The following is a 22,276-nucleotide window of genomic DNA, read 5'->3' on the forward strand; positions in this document are numbered from 1 at the left end:
CCTCCACTACAGCCCAGTGATCCCCCCCCACTTCCCCTCCACTACAGCCCAGTGACCCCCCCCCTCCACTACAGCCCAGTGACCCGCCCCCCCTCCACTACAGCCCAGTGACCCGCCCCCTCCTCCACTACAGCCCAGTGACCCGCCCCCTCCTCCACTACAGCCCAGTGACCCGCCCCCCCCTCCACTACAGCCCAGTGACCCGCCCCCCCCCTCCACTACAGCCCAGTGACCCGCCCCCCCCCCTCCACTACAGCCCAGTGACCCGCCCCCCCCCCTCCACTACAGCCCAGTGACCCGCCCCCCCCCTCCACTACAGCCCAGTGACCCGCCCCCCCCCCCTCCACTACAGCCCAGTGACCCGCCCCCCCCCCTCCACTACAGCCCAGTGACCCGCCCCCCCCCTCCACTACAGCCCAGTGACCCGCCCCCCCCTCCACTACAGCCCAGTGACCCGCCCCCCCCTCCACTACAGCCCAGTGACCCGCCCCCCCCTCCACTACAGCCCAGTGACCCGCCCCCCCCTCCACTACAGCCCAGTGACCCGCCCCCCCCTCCACTACAGCCCAGTGACCCGCCCCCCCTCCACTACAGCCCAGTGACCCGCCCCCCCCTCCACTACAGCCCAGTGACCCGCCCCCCCCCTCCACTACAGCCCAGTGACCCGCCCCCCCCCTCCACTACAGCCCAGTGACCCGCCCCCCCCTCCACTACAGCCCAGTGACCCGCCCCCCCCTCCACTACAGCCCAGTGACCCGCCCCCCCCCTCCACTACAGCCCAGTGACCCGCCCCCCCCTCCACTACAGCCCAGTGACCCGCCCCCCCCTCCACTACAGCCCAGTGACCCGCCCCCCCTCCACAACAGCCCAGTGACCCGCCCCCCCCTCCACTACAGCCCAGTGACCCGCCCCCCCCTCCACTACAGCTCAGTGAACCCCCCCCCCCCCTCCACTACAACCCAGTGACCCCCCCCCTCCACTACAGCCCAGTGACCCGCCCCCCCTCCACTACAGCCCAGTGACCCGCCCCCCCTCCACTACAGCCCAGTGACCCGCCCCCCCCTCCACTACAGCCCAGTGACCCGCCCCCCCCTCCACTACAGCCCAGTGACCCCCCCCCCTCCACTACAGCCCAGTGACCCCCCCCCTCCACTACAGCCCAGTGACCCCCCCCCCTCCACTACAGCCCAGTGACCCCCCCCCTCCACTACAGCCCAGTGACCCACCCCCCTCCACTACAGCCCAGTGACCCCCCCCTCCACTACAGCCCAGTGATCCCCCCTCCACCACAGCCCAGTGATCCCCCCCCATGTCCCCTCCACCACAGCCCAGTGATCCCCCCCACCATGTCCCCTCCACCACAGCCCAGTGATCCCCCCCACCATGTCCCCTCCACCACAGCCCAGTGATCCCCCCCACCATGTCCCCTCCACCACAGCCCAGTGATCCCCCCCACCATGTCCCCTCCACCACAGCCCAGTGATCCCCCCCCATGTCCCCTCCACCACAGCCCAGTGATCCCCCCCACCATGTCCCCTCCACCACAGCCCAGTGATCCCCCCCATGTCCCCCCCACCACAGCCCAGTGATCCCCTCCACCACAGCCCAGTGATCCCCCCCATGTCCCCTCCACCACAGCCCAGTGATCCCCCCCATGTCCCCGCCACCACAGCCCAGTGATCCCCCCCATGTCCCCTCCACCACAGCCCAGTGATCCCCCCCATGTCCCCTCCACCACAGCCCAGTGATCCCCCCCATGTCCCCTCCACCACAGCCCAGTGATCCCCCCCATGTCCCCTCCACCACAGCCCAGTGATCCCCCCCATGTCCCCTCCACCACAGCCGTGATCCCCCCCATGTCCCCTCCACCACAGCCCAGTGATCCCCCCCATGTCCCCTCCACCACAGCCCAGTGATCCCCCCCATGTCCCCTCCACCACAGCCCAGTGATCCCCCCCCATGTCCCCTCCACCACAGCCCAGTGATCCCCCCCATGTCCCCTCCACCACAGCCCAGTGATCCCCCCCATGTCCCCTCCACCACAGCCCAGTGATCCCCCCCATGTCCCCTCCACCACAGCCCAGTGATCCCCCCCATGTCCCCTCCACCACAGCCCAGTGATCCCCCCCATGTCCCCTCCACCACAGCCCAGTGATCCCCCCATGTCCCCTCCACCACAGCCCAGTGATCCCCCCCATGTCCCCTCCACCACAGCCCAGTGATCCCCCCCATGTCCCCTCCACCACAGCCCAGTGATCCCCCCATGTCCCCCCCACCACAGCCCAGTGATCCCCCCCATGTCCCCCCCACCACAGCCGTGATCCCCCCACCACAGCCCAGTGATCCCCCCACCACAGCCCAGTGATCCCCCCCATGTCCCCTCCACCACAGCCCAGTGATCCCCCCCATGTCCCCTCCACCACAGCCCAGTGATCCCCCCCCATGTCCCCTCCACCACAGCCCAGTGATCCCCCCCCATGTCCCCTCCACCACAGCCCAGTGATCCCCCCCATGTCCCCTCCACCACAGCCCAGTGATCCCCCCCCATGTCCCCTCCACCACAGCCCAGTGATCCCCCCCATGTCCCCTCCACCACAGCCCAGTGATCCCCCCCCCATGTCCCCTCCACCACAGCCCAGTGATCCCCCCCATGTCCCCTCCACCACAGCCCAGTGATCCCCCCCATGTCCCCTCCACCACAGCCCAGGGATCCCCCCCCATGTCCCCTCCACCACAGCCCAGTGATCCCCCCCATGTCCCCTCCACCACAGCCCAGTGATCCCCCCCCATGTCCCCTCCACCACAGCCCAGTGATCCCCCCCATGTCCCCTCCACCACAGCCCAGTGATCCCCCCCATGTCCCCTCCACCACAGCCCAGTGATCTCCCCATGTCCCCTCCACCACAGCCCAGTGATCGCCCCCATGTCCCCTCCACCACAGCCCAGTGATCCCCCCCCCATGTCCCCTCCACCACAGCCCAGTGATCCCCCCCCCATGTCCCCTCCACCACAGCCCAGTGATCCCCCCCATGTCCCCTCCACCACAGCCCAGTGATCCCCCCCATGTCCCCTCCACCACAGCCCAGTGATCCCCCCCATGTCCCCTCCACCACAGCCCAGTGATCCCCCCCATGTCCCCTCCACCACAGCCCAGTGATCCCCCCCATGTCCCCTCCACCACAGCCCAGTGATCCCCCCCATGTCCCCTCCACCACAGCCCAGTGATCCCCCCCCCCCATGTCCCCTCCACCACAGCCCAGTGATCCCCCCCATGTCCCCTCCACCACAGCCCAGTGATCCCCCCCCCATGTCCCCTCCACCACAGCCCAGTGATCCCCCCCCCATGTCCCCTCCACCACAGCCCAGTGATCCCCCCCATGTCCCCTCCACCACAGCCCAGTGATCCCCCCCATGTCCCCTCCACCACAGCCCAGTGATCCCCACCATGTCCCCTCCACCACAGCCCAGTGATCCCCCCCACCACAGCCCAGTGATCCCCCCCCATGTCCCCTCCACCACAGCCCAGTGATCCCCCCCCCCATGTCCCCTCCACCACAGCCCAGTGATCCCCCCCCATGTCCCCTCCACCACAGCCCAGTGATCCCCCCCATGTCCCCTCCACCACAGCCCAGTGATCCCCCCCCATGTCCCCTCCACCACAGCCCAGTGATCCCCCATGTCCCCTCCACCACAGCCCAGTGATCCCCCCCATGTCCCCTCCACCACAGCCCAGTGATCCCCCCCATGTCCCCTCCACCACAGCCCAGTGTTCCCCCCCACCATGTCCCCTCCACCACAGCCCAGTGATCCCCCCCCCCCATGTCCCCTCCACCACAGCCCAGTGATCCCCCCCCCATGTCCCCTCCACCACAGCCCAGTGATCCCCCCCATGTCCCCTCCACCACAGCCCAGTGATCCCCCCATGTCCCCTCCACCACAGCCCAGTGATCCCCCCCATGTCCCCTCCACCACAGCCCAGTGATCCCCCCCATGTCCCCTCCACCACAGCCCAGTGATCCCCCCCATGTCCCCTCCACCACAGCCCAGTGATCCCCCCCATGTCCCCTCCACCACAGCCCAGTGATCCCCCCCATGTCCCCTCCACCACAGCCCAGTGATCCCCCCATGTCCCCTCCACCACAGCCCAGTGATCCCCCCCATGTCCCCTCCACCACAGCCCAGTGATCCCCCCATGTCCCCTCCACCACAGCCCAGTGATCCCCCCCATGTCCCCTCCACCACAGCCCAGTGATCCCCCCCATGTCCCCTCCACCACAGCCCAGTGATCCCCCCCATGTCCCCTCCACCACAGCCCAGTGATCCCCCCCATGTCCCCTCCACCACAGCCCAGTGATCCCCCCCATGTCCCCTCCACCACAGCCCAGTGATCCCCCCCATGTCCCCTCCACCACAGCCCAGTGATCCCCCCATGTCCCCTCCACCACAGCCCAGTGATCCCCCCCATGTCCCCTCCACCACAGCCCAGTGATCCCCCCATGTCCCCTCCACCACAGCCCAGTGATCCCCCCCATGTCCCCTCCACCACAGCCCAGTGATCCCCCCCATGTCCCCTCCACCACAGCCCAGTGATCCCCCCCATGTCCCCTCCACCACAGCCCAGTGATCCCCCCATGTCCCCTCCACCACAGCCCAGTGATCCCCCCCATGTCCCCTCCACCACAGCCCAGTGATCCCCCCATGTCCCCTCCACCACAGCCCAGTGATCCCCCCCATGTCCCCTCCACCACAGCCCAGTGATCCCCCCATGTCCCCTCCACCACAGCCCAGTGATCCCCCCATGTCCCCTCCACCACAGCCCAGTGATCCCCCCATGTCCCCTCCACCACAGCCCAGTGATCCCCCCCATGTCCCCTCCACCACAGCCCAGTGATCCCCCCCATGTCCCCTCCACCACAGCCCAGTGATCCCCCCCATGTCCCCTCCACCACAGCCTGGTTATCAACTGTTTTTCTTTTTACTCACAAATCATAACTCACAAGCACTTACCTCAAAGGAGATCTCATCGAAGTAGAGGCGGTCACACATGTCGTAGTCGGTGCTCACCGTCTCCGGGTTATAATTCACCATGATGGTCTTGAAGCCCATCTGTGAGAAGAGCCAAGAATAAGGAACCCATGAGCTCATGGAGACTGTACCCCAAACTCCCAGGTCACCCCAATACTGGGAGAAGAGCCGCTGCACGGCATTGTGACACACGTAGTCATTCTCTACAGTAGTCTGCTGGAGAACCAGTATCAGTATGAGGGATTATGGGTATTCAGCTACGCTACTAGAGCGCGTCCGCACAGCTCTGGTTGTGACTGGAGCATTAGACATGATGTAAGGTCAGCACACACGCCAGCTACTGCTCTCTGGTAGCAGCACTTTACCTTCCGAAGTTCCTGGATGCAGCCCACTGCGCACCAGTCAAACTCCACACTGCTGCCGATGCGGTACACCCCGGATCCGATCACCATGACGTGCGGCTCCTGGAACTCCAGGTCGTGCTGGCTGCCATTGTAGGTCAGGTACAGGTAGTTGGTCTGCGCCGGCCACTCCGCGGCCACCGTGTCAATCTGCTTCACCATCGGCAGAATCTGCCACTCTTGGCGCATTTTCCGGACGACCAGCTCGGTGCTGCGGAGAAACCAGGGAAAGTTACACAGGCGGCCCTTACGGACAGCTCAAGGAGGGGCGGGGGAGGGGTGTCACCTCTGCACTGCCTGCGCGATCTGCTTGTCCGAGAAGCCCAGCTGCTTGGCCCGGAAGAGGACGTCACGCGGCATGGTGTCTTTATCCTGGTAAGTCTCTAGCGCCGCCAGGTGGTCGGTGATGTTCTTCATCTTGTGCAGGAACCAGCGGTCTATCTTGGTCAGCTCATACAGGCGATCAATGGTGTAACCTGCACGCAGGGCGGCCGCCAGCACGAAGATCCGTTTATCCGTGGGAGTGGCCAGTTCCTGGGCAGAGGGAGGAGTTTAGTAATCCCGCCCCATTTAGGGCACCACCCCAACAATGCATCACGTCTCACCTCATCAGACGCAGACTTCACGGTGTGGTCAAACCCCACGCAGTTCTCGTCCACCATGCGCAGAGCCTTCTGGAACGCCTCCTCGAAGCTCCGCCCCACGGACATGACTTCCCCTGCGATAACAGGCGGGGGTCATCAGCTACTGCAGCCCCCACTACAAGACACATGACTAGATGGCGATGACAGTAGCTCACCCACGCTCTTCATGGAGCTGCCGATCTTGGTGCTGACCCGCAGGAACTTGCTGAGGTCCCAGCGTGGCACCTTCACCACGCAGTAGTCCAGGCTGGGCTCAAAGTTGGCGGTGGTGGAATTAGTGACCGAGTTCCTGGGAGCGGACAAAGCAGATTGTGAGCATCGCCACGCGTACAGCGAGCACCCCTCCTCTCCCCGCCCATCCATCCCTACCTGAGAACCGGCAGCGGGATACCCAGTGCCAGCTTAGCCGCCACATAGGCCAGGGGATAGCCGGTGGCCTTACTTGCCAGAGCGGAGCTGCGGGACAGCCGCGCGTTCACCTCGATGATGTAATACTGCGAAGAGAGGGTCCATGAGACGTGGCGACGGCAGCGCCCCCACCCCAGCTCCCCCGACACTCACCTGCTCGGACTCGGGGTTCAGGGCATACTGGATGTTGCACTCGCCCACGATCCCCAGGTGCTGGATCACCTTGATGGCCGTGTTGCGCAGCAGGTTGTACTCCCGGTCGTTCAGCGTTTGGCTGGGGGCCACCACGATGGATTCTCCCGTGTGAATGCCCAGCGGGTCCACGTTCTCCATGTTACACACCTGCACAGGGAGGGGAGGAAATAGTCAGCAAAGCCAAAGGGGCCACCCTGCTGACGGTTTCCCAGTCACGACCATTCACTTTGGGCGTAATGGAGGTAAGAGAGAACTCGTGGCCGCTGCGAGGGGGCCCCCTGCTGGTACACTGTCCTCACCGTCACGCAGTTGTTGTAGGCGTCGCGCACCACCTCGTACTCGATCTCCTTCCAGCCCTTCAGAGATTTGTCCACCAGCACCTGAGTCGTGTGAGCGAACGCCTGGCACACCAGCGCCGTCAGCTCCTCCTTCGAGTTCGCAAATCCGGAGCCCAAACCGCCCAACGCGTAGGCCGAGCGCACCAGAACCGGATAGCCAAGACGATCGGCAGCTGCCTGCGCCTGTGAGGAAGGGAGATGAGAGGCCGGTTGTAGCTGCTGGTTCAGTGTCTGCACGGGGCAGGATCGATGATTGTACACTATGGGCGTTGTAGTGCTGTAGATATATCTAGCAGTCTGCTGGTTCAGTGTCTGCACGGGGCAGGTTCTGCTGCAGTAGTCATATAGACTGCAGTATCTCTTCCTGATTGTACACTATGGGCACTGTAGTGCTGCATATATATATATATATATAGCAGTCTGCTGGTTCAGTGTCTGCACGGGGCAGGTTCTGCTGCAGTAGTCATATAGACTGCAGTATCTCTTTCTGCTGGTTCAGTGTCTGCACGGGGCAGGATCGATGATTGTACACTATGGGCGTTGTAGTATATATATATATATAGCAGTCTGCTGGTTCAGTGTCTGCACGGGGCAGGTTCTGCTGCAGTAGCCCTATAGACTGCAGTATCTCTTCCTGATTGTACACTATGGGCGCTGTAGTGCTGTAGATTTATATATCTAGCAGTCTGCTGGTTCAGTGTCTGCACGGGGCAGGATCGATGATTGTACACTATGGGCGTTGTAGTATATATATATAGCAGTTTGCTGGTTCAGTGTCTGCACGGGGCAGGTTCTGCTGCAGTAGTCCTATAGACTGCAGTATCTCTTCCTGCTGGTTCAGTGTCTGCACGGGGCAGGATCGATGATTGTACACTATGGGCGTTGTAGTATATATATATATCTAGCAGTCTGCTGGTTCAGTGTCTGCACGGGGCAGGTTCTGCTGCAGTAGTCATATAGACTGCAGTATCTCTTCCTGCTGGTTCAGTGTCTGCACGGGGCAGGATCGATGATTGTACACTATGGGCGTTGTAGTATATATCTAGCAGTCTGCTGGTTCAGTGTCTGCACAGGGCAGGTTCCGCTGCAGTAGTCATATAGACTGCAGTATCTCTTCCTGATTGTACACTATGGGCACTATAGTGCTGCATATATATATATATATATAGCAGTCTGCTGGTTCAGTGTCTGCACGGGGCAGGTTCTGCTGCAGTAGTCATATAGACTGCAGTATCTCTTCCTGCTGGTTCAGTGTCTGCACGGGGCAGGATCGATGATTGTACACTATGGGCGTTGTAGTATATATATATAGCAGTCTGCTGGTTCAGTGTCTGCACGGGGCAGGTTCTGCTGCAGTAGTCATATAGACTGCAGTATCTCTTTCTGCTGGTTCAGTGTCTGCACGGGGCAGGATCGATGATTGTACACTATGGGCGTTGTGGTATATATATAGCAGTCTGCTGGTTCAGTGTCTGCACAGGGCAGGTTCCGCTGCAGTAGTCATATAGACTGCAGTATCTCTTCCTGATTGTACACTATGGGCACTGTAGTGCTGCATATATATATATATATATAGCAGTCTGCTGGTTCAGTGTCTGCACGGGGCAGGTTCTGCTGCAGTAGTCATATAGACTGCAGTATCTCTTCCTGCTGGTTCAGTGTCTGCACGGGGCAGGATCGATGATTGTACACTATGGGCGTTGTAGTATATATATATAGCAGTCTGCTGGTTCAGTGTCTGCACGGGGCAGGTTCTGCTGCAGTAGTCATATAGACTGCAGTATCTCTTTCTGCTGGTTCAGTGTCTGCACGGGGCAGGATCGATGATTGTACACTATGGGCGTTGTGGTATATATATAGCAGTCTGCTGGTTCAGTGTCCTCCTGAGCACATCCTGCCCTGGTGTATTGTGGGAGATGTAGTCCAGTGCATTAGTTGCAGCTGATGGGATACATGTAGCTCAGGCCACTTACCTGTTCCAGAGAGAAGGCGGCTTCACTTGGAGCGACGTGTTCCCCGATCTCTTCCATCTTCTCCACAAACACCTTGCGGTCCTCGGTCATCTCGATGGAGCGGACGGGGGTCCCCAGGACCCGCACGTTGTACTTCTCCAGCACCTGACGCTTGGTCAGCTCCACGCCGCAGTTCAGAGCCGTCTGACCGCCGAACGTTAGCAGAATGCCATCGGGCCGCTCGTTCTTAATCACCTGCGGCGTAGAAGGAACCGCCTGAGTACATGGAGGAAGGACAAGACGCCGCCAGCAGCAACAGCCACCACCGCCGCTGGACCTACCTGAGTCACGTACTCGGCTGTGATAGGCAGGAAGTAGACCTTGTCGGCCAGGCCCTTGGAGGTCTGCACCGTGGCAATGTTGGGGTTAATGAGGACCGTCTGAATGTTCTCCTCCTTCAGAGCTTTAATGGCCTAAATGGAAAAAGGCATTGTGGGACATGACCTTTGACCTGCAGCTGGACACTCTGCCCTGTCCTTACCTGAGATCCCGAATAGTCGAACTCTCCAGCCTGACCGATGGACAGCCCGCCGGAGCCCAAGATGAGCACCTTATGAGGGCGGGTGGCGTGCAGCTCCGACACCTCTGGGGCGTCCTTGTACGTCAGGACCTGATTGAGACGTTCCTTCACTGAGAAGACAAGATGGAGGATTAGTGATGACATCACAAGCCGTCTGCGGCAGAGCGCGGTCACATAAGGGAGGGCTCCTCCTCCGGGGGCATCACTTACCGGTGCTCAGCCCCGTCTTCCCCGCTTTCATGTCACAGACGGTATCCAGGAACACATCGAACAGACAGACGAGATCCATGGGGCCGGCGCAGTGTTCGGGGTGGAACTGCACACTGGGGGGCGAGACGAGCGTCAGCAAGAAGCGCAATTCTGATAACAGCTCTACCATAAGCGACCGCCAGGACAAGCCCCGCCTACCTGAAAAACGGCTTGGAGTCGTGAACGATTCCTTCATTGGAGTGGTCGTTGGCATTGGTGAAGAGCGGAGACCAGTCGGCTGGGAGAGTGGCGGGGTCCACAGCATAGCCGTGGTTCTGGGAGGTGATGAAGCAGCGCTGGGACCCCTCGTGGATACATGGCTGGTTGTGACCGCGATTCCCGTACCTGGAGGGATGAGGCAGAAGGGTGAAGGGAGATCCTGGAGGAAGCAAATGACCGGGGACTTAGCCTGTGGTGCAGCGGTGGACAGGCCTGAGATCAGAGGAGCGGGCAGAGCGACTAGATGAGTGCCACACCTGCCAGCGCAGCGGTGAACAGGCCTGAGATCAGAGGAGCGGGCAGAGCGGCTAGAGTGCCACACCTGCCAGCGCAGCGGTGAACAGGCCTGAGATCAGAGGAGCGGGCAGAGCGACTAGATGAGTGCTACACCTGCCAGCGCAGTGGAGGAGCGGTCAGAGCGACTGGATGAGTGCCACACCTGCCAGCGCAGCGGTGAACAGGCCTGAGATCAGAGGAGCGGGCAGAGCGACTAGATGAGTGCCACACCTGCCAGCGCAGCAGTGAACAGGCCTAAGATAAGAGGAGCGGGCAGAGCGGCTAGAGTGCCACACCTGCCAGCGCAGCGGTGAACAGGCCTGAGATCAGAGGAGCGGGCAGAGCGACTAGATGAGTGCTACACCTGCCAGCGCAGTGGAGGAGCGGTCAGAGCGACTGGATGAGTGCCACACCTGCCAGCGCAGCGGTGAACAGGCCTGAGATCAGAGGAGCGGGCAGAGCGACTAGATGAGAGCCACACCTGCCAACGCAGCGGTGAACAGGCCTGAGATCAGAGGAGCGGGCAGAGCGACTAGATGAGTGCCACACCTGCCAGCGCAGCGGTGCACAGGCCTAAGATCAGAGGAGCGGGCAGAGCGACTAGATGAGTGCCACACCTGCCAGCGCAGCGGTGCACAGGCCTAAGATCAGAGGAGCAGGCAGAGCGACCAGATGTAAGCCACACCTGCCAGTGCAGCGGTGAACAGGCCTGAGATCAGAGGAGCGGGCAGAGCGACTAGATGAGTGCTACACCTGCCAGCACAGTGGAGGAGCGGTCAGAGCGATTGGATGAGTGCCACACCTGCCAGCGCAGCAGTGCACATGCCTGAGATCAGAGGAGCGGGCAGAGCGACTAGATGAGAGCTACACCTGCCAACGCAGTGGAGGAGCGGTCAGCGCAACTAGACGAGTGCCACACCTGCCAGCGCAGTGATGGACAGGCCTGAGATCAGGGGAGCGGGCAGAGCGACTAGATGAGTGCTACAGCTGCCAGCGCAGTGAAGGAGCGGTCAGAGCGACTGGATGAGTGCTACACCTGCCAGCGCAGGGATGGACAGGCCTCAGATCAGGGGAGCGGGCAGAGCGACTGGATAGGTGCTACACCTGCCAGCGCAGTGGAGGAGCGGTCAGAGCGACTGGATGAGTGCTACATCTGCCAGCGCAGGGATGGACAGGCCTGAGATCAGGGGAGCGGGCAGAGCGACTGGATAGGTGCTACACCTGCCAGCGCAGTGATGGACAGGCCTGAGATCAGGGGAGCGGGCAGAGCGACTGGATAGGTGCTACACCTGCCAAATCAGGGAAGGAGGCAGTGTCTGCACACTAAGTCTGCACACTTAGCACCACAGCTGCCAGCAGAGACATGGACATTCGTGGCACGCTGGGCGCTGCTTCACTTACTTCATCTTGTAGGTCTTGGCGCCGATCACCAGGGAGAGGATTTGGTGTCCCAGGCAGATCCCGAACACGGGTTTGGGGTTCTCCTGCCCCATGAAGCGCTGGATGTTGAGCACGGACTGGCGGCAGTACACGGGATCTCCGGGTCCGTTACTCAGGAAGAGGCCGTCAAAGTCTGCAGGAGAAAGAATAACTGAGGCCGCGGCAGCATGGGCAGGGCGCCCCCTAGGAACAGCCGGGGGACTCTACAGGGTGCAGTAATACTAGAAGATGGTCCGCTGCCGGGAAGAAACGTGCTGCATTGCACTGTGGGTAATGTAGTGCCGTCTGAGCCAGACTACACTGCTGAGTCTCCAACAGTGACCGGGGGCATGACTCCAGCTACCAAGGAGGAGGGCGACATCCGGGCACAGAGCCCAGCAACACTGACCTTGGCGCAGTAATCACATCTGCCTTGTGCAGTCACCTGATGCGGGAGACCTCGCCGGCTGAGTATATATGTATATATACCCGGCGTGATCTCAGGCAGTCAGTGTATGCCCAGCTGCAGACAGGTACGTGTGGTGCACATATACATACAGTAGTTACCTGCGCTGTTGATTGGCGCGTCCCAGGGCAGCACGGTCACCTCCGCCCCCCTCTGGCACAGGCAGCGTATCTGGTTGTACTTCAGGCCGCAGTCCAGGGCTGCGATCTTCAGGGCCCCTCCGGGATTAAACACGCGGGGCTCCTGCGGTGACAGAGTGGTGAGACCCCGGCTGGCACAGCGCCACGCTGGCCCCTCCCCCACACACTTACCTTCAGGGACACCTCCGTCACCAGGTTCCTCTTCTCAGGGTCGTCATACGGCACCTGCTGCTCATCGGTGCCCTGAGGTACCAGCTTGCCCAGCATGGTGCCCGTCTCCCGGATCTTCTTGGTGAGGGCCCGCGTGTCCACCCCTGTGGAGAGGAGGCGGTATATACTGACCGGTTACATGGGGGAGGGGATCTAACACGCATGTATCACGCTCTGGTCCTTCCACACACCTTGCAGTCCCGGAATGCCTTGCTCCGTCAGCCATTGGTCCAGTGATTTGGCGCAGCTCCAGTGACTCGGGTTGTCGGAACATTCCCCCACGATAAGGCCGGCGGCGTGGATCCGGGCGGACTCGAACCACTGCGACACGGAACATACATGGAGAGGTGACAAACATGGCGGCTGCCGCGCAACGTGACAGCTGAGAACGCTGCCGGGAGCCACCAAAACGTGCCGGCAGGAAGAAGCTCCACCCCCCGATCACATGACCAGCACAAGGACAGCAGCGGCCGAAGGAATCTTCCCGTCCCAAGGTCGAGGAGAAGAGACGCAGATAACGCTGGGAACAAGAGGCCACCCCTCCCCCCGTCACCCTGATAGTACCTGAGGCCCCCTGTCACCCAGATAGTACCTAGAACCCTCTCCCCCCCCCCCCCCTTCCCGCATAGTCCCTGGAACCCCCCCTCCCACCACCGATAGTACCTGGGGCCCCCCTTCCCCCGATGTCACCCGGATTGTACCTGGGGTTCCCATCTTCCTCCTCCCAGATGTCCCGACGATAGTACCTGGGGGACCCCCTTCCACCTGATGTCCCTCCGATGGTACCTAGGGCTCCCCTTCCACCTGATGTCCCCCCGATGGTACTTGGGGCCCCCCTTCCACCTGATGTCCCCCCAATGGTACTTGGGGCCCCCCTTCCACCTGATGTCCCCCCAATGGTACTTGGGGCCCCCCTTCCACCTGATGTCCCCCCAATGGTACTTGGGGCCCCCCTTCCACCTGATGTCCCCCCAATGGTACTTGGGGCCCCCCTTCCACCTGATGTCCCCCCAATGGTACTTGGGGCCCCCCTTCCACCTGATGTCCCCCCAATGGTACTTGGGGCCCCCCTTCCACCTGATGTCCCCCCAATGGTACTTGGGGCCCCCCTTCCACCTGATGTCCCCCCAATGGTACTTGGGGCCCCCCTTCCACCTGATGTCCCCCCAATGGTACTTGGGGCCCCCCTTCCACCTGATGTCCCCCCAATGGTACTTGGGGCCCCCCTTCCACCTGATGTCCCCCCAATGGTACTTGGGGCCCCCCTTCCACCTGATGTCCCCCCAATGGTACTTGGGGCGCCCCTTCCACCTGATGTCCCCCCAATGGTACTTGGGGCGCCCCTTCCACCTGATGTCCCCCCGATGGTACCTAGGGCTCCCCTTCCACCTGATGTCCCCTCGATGGTACCTAGGGCTCCCCTTCCACCTGATGTCCCTCCGATGGTACCTGGGGCTCCCCTTCCACCTGATGTCCCCCCGATGGTACCTGGGGCTCCCCTTCCCCCTGATGTCCCCCCGATGGTACTTGGGGCCCCCCTTCCACCTGATGTCCACGAGATGGTACCTGGGGCTCCCCTTCCACCTGATGTCCACGAGATGGTACCTGGGGCTCCCCTTCCACCTGATGTCCACGAGATGGTACCTGGGGCTCCCCTTCCACCTGATGTCCACGAGATGGTACCTGGGGCTCCCCTTCCACCTGATGTCCACGAGATGGTACCTGGGGCTCCCCTTCCACCTGATGTCCACGAGATGGTACTTGGGGCTCCCCTTCCCCCTGATGTCCCCCCGATGGTACTTGGGGCTCCCCTTCCCCCTGATGTCCCCCCGATGGTACTTGGGGCTCCCCTTCCACCTGATGTCCACGAGATGGTACCTGGGGCTCCCCTTCCACCTGATGTCCACGAGATGGTACTTGGGGCTCCCCTTCCCCCTGATGTCCCCCCGATGGTACTTGGGGCTCCCCTTCCCCCTGATGTCCCCCCGATGGTACTTGGGGCTCCCCTTCCCCCTGATGTCCCCCCGATGGTACTTGGGGCTCCCCTTCCCCCTGATGTCCCCCCGATGGTACTTGGGGCTCCCCTTCCCCCTGATGTCCCCCCGATGGTACCTAGGGCTCCCCTTCCCACTGATGTCCCCCCGAAGGTACCTGGGGCTCCCCTTCCCCAGATGTCCCCCCGAAAGTACCTGGGGCTCCCCTTCCCCAGATGTCCCCCCCGAAAGTACCTGGGGCTCCTTCCCCAGATGTCCCCCCCGAAAGTACCTGGGGTTCCCCTTTCCCAGATGTCCCCCCCGAAAGTACCTGGGGTTCCCCTTTCCCAGATGTCCCCCCCGAAAGTACCTGGGGCTCCCCTTTCCCAGATGTCCCCCCCGAAAGTACCTGGGGCTCCCCTTTCCCAGATGTCCCCCCGAAAGTACCTGGGGCTTCCCTTCCCCAGATGTCCCCCCGAAAGTACCTGGGGCCCCACTTTCCCCGATGTCACCCGGATACTACCTGGGGTTCCCCCCCTACCCGGAAGCCCCGCCAGATGTCACCCTGAAAGAACCTGGAACCCCCTTCCTCACCCACGATGTCACCCTGATAGTACTACCCCCCACCCCGATGTCACTTGGATACTACCTGGAGTCCCTCCCCTCTGAAATTACCTAGAACCCCCTCATCCCCACCAGATGTCACCCATATAGTACCTGGAGCCCCTCCCCTGATGTCACCCGTATAGTACCTGGAGCCCCTCCCCTGATGTCACCCGTATAGTACCTGGAGCCCCTCCCCTGATGTCACCCGTATAGTACCTGGAGCCCCTCCCCTGATGTCACCCGTATAGTACCTGGAGCCCCTCCCCTGATGTCACCCGTATAGTACCTGGAGCCCCTCCGCTGATGTCACCCGTATAGTACCTGGAGCCCCTCCGCTGATGTCACCCGTATAGTACCTGGAGCCCCTCCGCTGATGTTACCCGTATAGTACCTGGAGCCGTCCCCTCCCCGTCTAGTGCTAGGAAGGGGGAGCCGCAGGGTAAGCGACAGTCACCAATGACGTCTACACAGTGTTGGCATTGATAAGTGATTGGTGCCCACCCGTGTGACCTCCTGCCAGCGCCGCTCACCTTACTGAGTCCGAATTCATCCACCTCGTCCTGCGGGATGCCATAGTTACCCACCAGCGGGTACGTGAGGACCAGGATCTGAGACTTGTAGGAGGGGTCTGTCAGGGCCTCAGGGTAGCCCACCATGCCAGTCTGGAACACTGGGAGGGAAAGAGACAGGTCAGATGATGCCCGCCAGACACTTACAGTCAGAGCTCCAGGGGGGCTCCTTCTCGGTCCCTGATGGCTACCTTTAAAGGAGTCTGCCAGCCACTAGTCCTGCTCCGACAAGACACTGAACAGTGCCGGTCAGTACGCCGATGTCAGTGTACTGTCCCCCCCTCCCCTGCTCCCCATCCCGCCGCGTCCCCCCCTGCTCCCTATCCCTCCGCGTCCCCCCCCTCCCCTGCTCCCCATCCCGCCGCGTCCCTCTCTCTTCTGTTTCTCTGGGTTGTACATCCCCCCTGCTCTCCATCCCGCCGATCCCCCTCTGCTCTCCACCCCCCCCTCTCTTCTATTTCTCCGGGTTGTGCACCCCCTCTGCTCTCCATCCCGCCACGTCCCCCCCTGCGCTCCATCCCGTCGCGTCCCCCCCTGCTCTCCATCCCGCCGCGTCCCCCTCTGCTCTCCACCCCCCCTCTCTTCTGTTTCTCCGGGTTGTGCACCCCCTCTGCTCTCCATCCCGCCGCGTCCCCCCTGCTCTCCATCCCGCCGCGTCCCCCCCTGCTCTCCATCCCGCCGCGTCCCCCCCTGCTCTCCATCCCGCCGCGTCCCCCCCTGCTCTCCATCCCGCCGCGTCCCCCCTGCTCTCCATCCCGCCGCGTCCCCCCTGCTCTCCATCCCGCCGCGTCCCCCCCTGCTCTCCATCCCGCCGCGTCCCCCCTGCTCTCCATCCCGCCGCGTCCCCCCTGCTCTCCATCCCGCCGCGTCCCCCCTGCTCTCCATCCCGCCGCGTCCCCCCTGCTCTCCATCCCCCCGCGTCCCCCCTGCTCTCCATCCCCCCGCGTCCCCCCTGCTCTCCATCCCGCCGCGTCCCCCTGCTCTCCATCCCCCCCGCGTCCCCCCTGCTCTCCATCCCCCCGCGTCCCCCTGCTCTCCATCCCCCCCGCGTCCCCCTGCTCTCCATCCCCCCCGCGTCCCCCTGCTCTCCATCCCCCCCGCGTCCCCCTGCTCTCCATCCCCCCCGCGTCCCCCCTGCTCTCCATCCCGCCGCGCCCCCCCCTGCTCTCCATCCCGCCGCGCCCCCCCCTGCTCTCCATCCCGCCGCGCCCCCCCCTGCTCTCCATCCCGCCGCGCCCCCCCTGCTCTCCATCCCCCCCGCGTCCCCCCTGCTCTCCATCCCCCCCGCTCTCCATCCCCCCCGCGTCCCCCCTGCTCTCCATCCCCCCGCGTCCCCCCTGCTCTCCATCCCCCCGCTCTCCATCTCCCCCCGCGTCCCCCCTGCTCTCCATCTCCCCCGCGTCCCCCCTGCTCTCCATCCCCCCCGCTCTCCATCCCGCCGCATCCCCCCTGCTCTCCATCCCGCCGCATCCCCCCTGCTCTCCATCCCCCCCGCTCTCCATCCAGCGGCGTCCCCCCTGCTCTCCATCCCCCCGCTCTCCATCCCGCCGCGTCCCCCCTGCTCTCCATCCCCCCCGCTCTCCATCCCGCCGCGTCCCCCCTGCTCTCCATCCCCCCCGCTCTCCATCCCGCCGCCTCCCCCCCGCTCTCCATCCCGCCGCCTCCCCCCCGCTCTCCATCCCGCCGCCTCCCCCCCGCTCTCCATCTCCCCCGCCTCCCCCCCGCTCTCCATCTCCCCCGCCTCCCCCCCGCTCTCCATCTCCCCCGCCTCCCCCCCGCTCTCCATCTCCCCCGCCTCCCCCCCGCTCTCCATCTCCCCCGCCTCCCCCCCGCTCTCCATCTCCCCCGCCTCCCCCCTGCTCTCCATCTCCCCCGCCTCCCCCCTGCTCTCCATCTCCCCCGCCTCCCCCCTGCTCTCCATCTCCCCCGCCTCCCCCCTGCTCTCCATCTCCCCCGCCTCCCCCCTGCTCTCCATCTCCCCCGCCTCCCCCCTGCTCTCCATCTCCCCCGCCTCCCCCCTGCTCTCCATCTCCCCCGCCTCCCCCCTGCTCTCCATCTCCCCCGCGTCCCCCCTGCTCTCCATCTCCCCCGCGTCCCCCCTGCTCTCCATCTCCCCCGCGTCCCCCCTGCTCTCCATCTCCCCCGCGTCCCCCCTGCTCTCCATCTCCCCCGCGTCCCCCCTGCTCTCCATCCCGCCGCCTCCCCCCTGCTCTCCATCCCGCCGCCTCCCCCCTGCTCTCCATCCCGCCGCCTCCCCCCTGCTCTCCATCCCGCCGCCTCCCCCCTGCTCTCCATCTCCCCCGCGTCCCCCCTGCTCTCCGTCCCCCCCGCTCTCCATCCCGCCGCGTCCCCCCTGCTCTCCATCCCCACGCGTCCCCCCCTGCTCTCCATCCCCCCCGCTCTCCATCCTGCCGCATCCCCCCTGCTCTGCTCTCCATCCCCCCCGCGTCCCCCCCTCTTCTGTTTCTCCGGGTTGTGCGCCCCCTCTGCTCTTCTCACACGGAGTTATCTCGCTGCGTATTTTCTGCACCCGCTGATCGCCATGTACCATTGTAGCGTCTGCGTGCGCCAAGATGGAACGTGCGGCGCTGTCCTCGCGTGCGAAATGTACGCAATTCATGTGAGCTGCAGTATGGCCGCCCGCGGGGGAGCGCTGCAGGATGCAGCATACCAACAGCCTCCTGTGAGGCGGCACTGGGCACTTCATGTCCCCCTCATCGTCATGTCCCCCTCATCGTCATGTCTCCCCCCCTCTCGTCCCCCCCCAGCGCTCCTCACCCACTTCCCCGGACACCGGGACGCCGGCCCCGAACATCCGCCCCGTGAAGCGGCTTCCATCCTGCAGAATGAGCTCCGCCGGCAGCGCCATGTGAGCGACGACTGAGCCTGGCAGGCCGACACCGGACACGTGTTCGCAGGGGAGGAGCTACTGGAGGGGCGGGCCAGTGGCCAAGAGAGGAGGAGCCTACACATACACAGGGGAACTGTGGGCGGAGCCAGCGCAAAGAAGAGGGTTATAACTTCAAAGGGGAGGGATCAGCGCGCAGACAGCAACACTGACGAGCGGGAGGAGTCAACGCGTATGGGCGGAACTACAGGTCAGACCACGCCCCAGGGGCGGTACACAGATGGACCAATACATACACTGAGCTGGATGAGCGCCGAGGAAGGTGCCGATGTGAGGTGTGTTCTCCCCCCGCCAGTGTAATGGACTCTTCCAACATCTGTTCTACAGCTTATCGAGGAGACAAACGGGAGCGACGAAGATTGCAGCCAATCAGAGCTCGGCACTCAGGTGTGTCACACGGCACAGGAGATGTAAGGCGCGCTCTGATTGGCTGCCACATCCTGGCAGCGCTGGCGCTCAGTATATAATGTGATGTTGGTGGCCCCTCATCTGTAACTGTGGCCCCCTGTACCCCGGAATATAACTGTGGCCCCTGTACCCCGGAATATGACTGTGGTCCCTGTAACCCAGAATATAACTATGGCACTTGTACCCCGGAATATGACTGTGGCCCCTCAACTCCAGGACATACCTGTGGGCCCTGTACTCTGTACTCTGGAATATGACTGTGGCCCCAGTACCCCGTATATAACTGTGGCCCCTGTACCTCGTATATAACTGTGGCCCCTGTACCCCGTATATAACTGTGGCCCCTGTACCCCGTATATAACTGTGGCCCCTGTACCCTGGAATATCACTGTGGCCCCTGCACCCCGGAATATAACTGTGGGCACAGTACCCCGAATATAACTGTGGGCACAGTACCCCGAATATAACTGTGGGCACAGTACCCGGTATATAACTGTGGCCCCTGTACCCCGAATATAACTGTGGCCCCTGTACCCCAAATATAACTGTGGCCCCTGTACCCCAGAATATAACTGTGGCCCTGTACCCCAGAATATGACTGTGGCCCCTGTACCCAGGAATATGACTGTGGCCCCTGTACCCCAGAATATGACTGTGGCCCCTGTACCCCAGAATATGACTGTGGCCCCTAAATTCCAGGATAAAACTGTGGGCCCTGTACTCTGGAATATCACTGTGGCTCCTGAAAGCTGGAATATACCGGTAACTGTGGCCCCTGTACTCTGAGGTATAACAGGTTATCTCTCCCAAAAAGACTCCACCAATTGGATGTGTGAGAGCACACAAGGTGACCGGGCTCAGGACGCCCCCTACAGACCACCAGTAGAGAGGACCATCTGACCAGACTGTTAGGAGGTGTTGGGACCAGTGGATGAGGGCCACACATGGTGACCGGGCTCAGGACGCCCCCTACAGACCAGCAGTAGAGAGGAGCGTCTGATCAGACTGTTAGGAGGTGTTGGGACCAGTGGATGGGGGCACACAAGGTGACCGGGCTCAGGACGCCCCCTACAGACCACCAGTAGAGAGGAGCGTCTGACCAGACTGTTAGGGGGTGTTGGGACCAGTGGATGGGGGGCACACAAGGTGACCGGGCTCAGGACGCCCCCTACAGACCACCAGTAGAGAGGAGCGTCTGACCAGACTGTTAGGGGGTGTTGGGACCAGTGGATGGGGGCACACAAGGTGACCGGGCTCAGGACGCCCCCTACAGACCACCAGTAGAGAGGAGCGTCTGACCAGACTGTTAGGGGGTGTTGGGACCAGTGGATGGGGGCACACAAGGTGACCGGGCTCAGGACGCCCCCTACAGACCACCAGTAGAGAGGAGCGTCTGACCAGACTGTTAGGGGGTGTTGGGACCAGTGGATGGGGGCACACAAGGTGACCGGGCTCAGGACGCCCCCTACAGACCACCAGTAGAGAGGAGAGTCTGACCATACTGTTAGGAGGTGTTGGGAGCAGTGGATGTGTGAGAGCACACAAGGTGACTGGGCTCAGGACGCCCCCCACAGACCACCAGTAGAGAGGAGCATCTGACCAGACTGTTAGGGGGTGTTGGGACCAGTGGATGTGTGAGGGCACACAAGGTGACTGGGCTCAGGACGCCCCCTACAGACCACCAGTAGAGAGGAGCGTCTGACCAGACTGTTAGGAGGTGTTGGGACCAGTGGATGAGGGCACACAAGGTGACTGGGCTCAGGACGCCCCCTACAGACCACCAGTAGAGAGGAGCGTCTGACCAGACTGTTAGGAAGTGTTGGGACCAGTGGATGAGGGCACACAAGGTGACCGGGCTCAGGACCCCCCCCCCCCACAGACCACCAGTAGAGAGGAGCATCTGACCAGACTGTTAGGGGGTGTTGGGACCAGTGGATGGGGGCACACAAGGTGACCGGGCTCAGGCCACACCCTACAGACCACCAGTAGAGAGGAGCGTCTGACCAGACTGTTAGGGGGTGTTGGGACCAGTGGATGGGGGCACACAAGGTGACCGGGCTCAGGATGCCCCTACAGACCACCAGTAGAGAGGACCATCTGACCAGACTGTTTGGAGGTGTTGGGACCAGTGGATGGGGGCACACAGGGTGACTGGGCTCAGGATGCCCCCTACAGACCACCAGTAGAGAGGAGCGTCTGACCAGACTGTTAGGAGGTGTTGGGACCAGTGGATGGGGGCACACAAGGTGACCGGGCTCAGGATGCCCCCTACAGACCACCAGTAGAGAGGAGCGTCTGACCAGACTGTTAGGAGGTGTTGGGACCAGTGGATGGGGGCACACAAGGTGACCGGGCTCAGGATGCCCCCTACAGACCACCAGTAGAGAGGAGCGTCTGACCAGACTGATAGGAGGTGTTGGTACCAGTGGATGGGGGCACACAAGGTGACTGGGCTCAGGACGCCCCCTACAGATCACCAGTAGAGAGGAGCGTCTGAGCAGACTGTTAGGAAGTGTTGGGACCAGTGGATGAGTGAGGACACACAAGGTGACCGGGCTCAGGATGCCCCCTACAGACCACCAGTAGAGCGGAGCGTCTGACCAGACTGTTAGGAGATGTTCGGACCAGTGGATGGGGGCCACACATGGTGACCGGGCTCAGGATGCCCCCTATAGACCACCAGTAGAGAGCAGCGTCTGACCACACTGTTAGGAGGTGTTTGGACCAGTGGATGAGGGCCACACATGGTGACCGGGCTCAGGATGCCCCCTACAGACCACCAGTAGAGAGGAGCGTCTGACCAGACTGTTAGGGGGTGTTGGGACCAGTGGATGGGGGCACACAAGGTGACCGGGCTCAGGACGCCCCCTACAGACCACCAGTAGAGAGGAGAGTCTGACCATACTGTTAGGAGGTGTTGGGAGCAGTGGATGTGTGAGAGCACACAAGGTGACTGGGCTCAGGACGCCCCCTACAGACCACCAGTAGAGAGGAGCATCTGACCAGACTGTTAGGGGGTGTTGGGACCAGTGGATGTGTGAGGGCACACAAGGTGACTGGGCTCAGGACGCCCCCTACAGACCACCAGTAGAGAGGAGCGTCAGACCAGACTGTTAGGAGGTGTTGGGAGCAGTGGATGTGTGAGAGCACACAAGGTGACTGGGCTCAGGACGCCCCCTACAGACCACCAGTAGAGAGGAGCGTCTGACCAGACTGTTAGGAGGTGTTGGGACCAGTGGATGAGGGCACACAAGGTGACCGGGCTCAGGACCCCCCCCCCCCCCCCCTAC

General features: G+C 62.6%; 1 protein-coding gene across 2 annotated transcripts in view; it reads right to left on the minus strand.

Moving 5' to 3' along the window:
- The window catches only part of CAD (carbamoyl-phosphate synthetase 2, aspartate transcarbamylase, and dihydroorotase), a 35,433-nt gene extending 16,852 nt beyond the window's left edge, over nt 1-18,581 (minus strand). For both annotated transcript variants that reach the window (XM_066594358.1, XM_066594359.1), the window contains exons 1-19: nt 18,449-18,581; nt 15,632-15,771; nt 12,714-12,843; nt 12,484-12,626; nt 12,274-12,415; nt 11,689-11,860; nt 9,952-10,137; nt 9,754-9,866; nt 9,505-9,653; nt 9,305-9,436; nt 8,985-9,218; nt 6,973-7,194; nt 6,632-6,820; nt 6,440-6,564; nt 6,226-6,359; nt 6,032-6,144; nt 5,713-5,960; nt 5,391-5,637; nt 5,008-5,106 (exon numbers count right to left, since the gene is read on the minus strand). In XM_066594358.1, the coding sequence (XP_066450455.1) occupies nt 5,008-5,106; nt 5,391-5,637; nt 5,713-5,960; nt 6,032-6,144; nt 6,226-6,359; nt 6,440-6,564; nt 6,632-6,820; nt 6,973-7,194; nt 8,985-9,218; nt 9,305-9,436; nt 9,505-9,653; nt 9,754-9,866; nt 9,952-10,137; nt 11,689-11,860; nt 12,274-12,415; nt 12,484-12,626; nt 12,714-12,843; nt 15,632-15,771; nt 18,449-18,539 (3,009 nt within the window). In that variant the 5' untranslated portion in view covers nt 18,540-18,581. The remainder of the gene's footprint in view (nt 1-5,007; nt 5,107-5,390; nt 5,638-5,712; nt 5,961-6,031; nt 6,145-6,225; nt 6,360-6,439; nt 6,565-6,631; nt 6,821-6,972; nt 7,195-8,984; nt 9,219-9,304; nt 9,437-9,504; nt 9,654-9,753; nt 9,867-9,951; nt 10,138-11,688; nt 11,861-12,273; nt 12,416-12,483; nt 12,627-12,713; nt 12,844-15,631; nt 15,772-18,448) is intronic.
- Between the last annotated feature and the right edge of the window lie 3,695 nt (nt 18,582-22,276).

The sequence above is a fragment of the Eleutherodactylus coqui genome, chromosome 1, assembly GCF_035609145.1.
Source record: "Eleutherodactylus coqui strain aEleCoq1 chromosome 1, aEleCoq1.hap1, whole genome shotgun sequence".
NCBI classification, from domain to species: domain Eukaryota; kingdom Metazoa; phylum Chordata; class Amphibia; order Anura; family Eleutherodactylidae; genus Eleutherodactylus; species Eleutherodactylus coqui.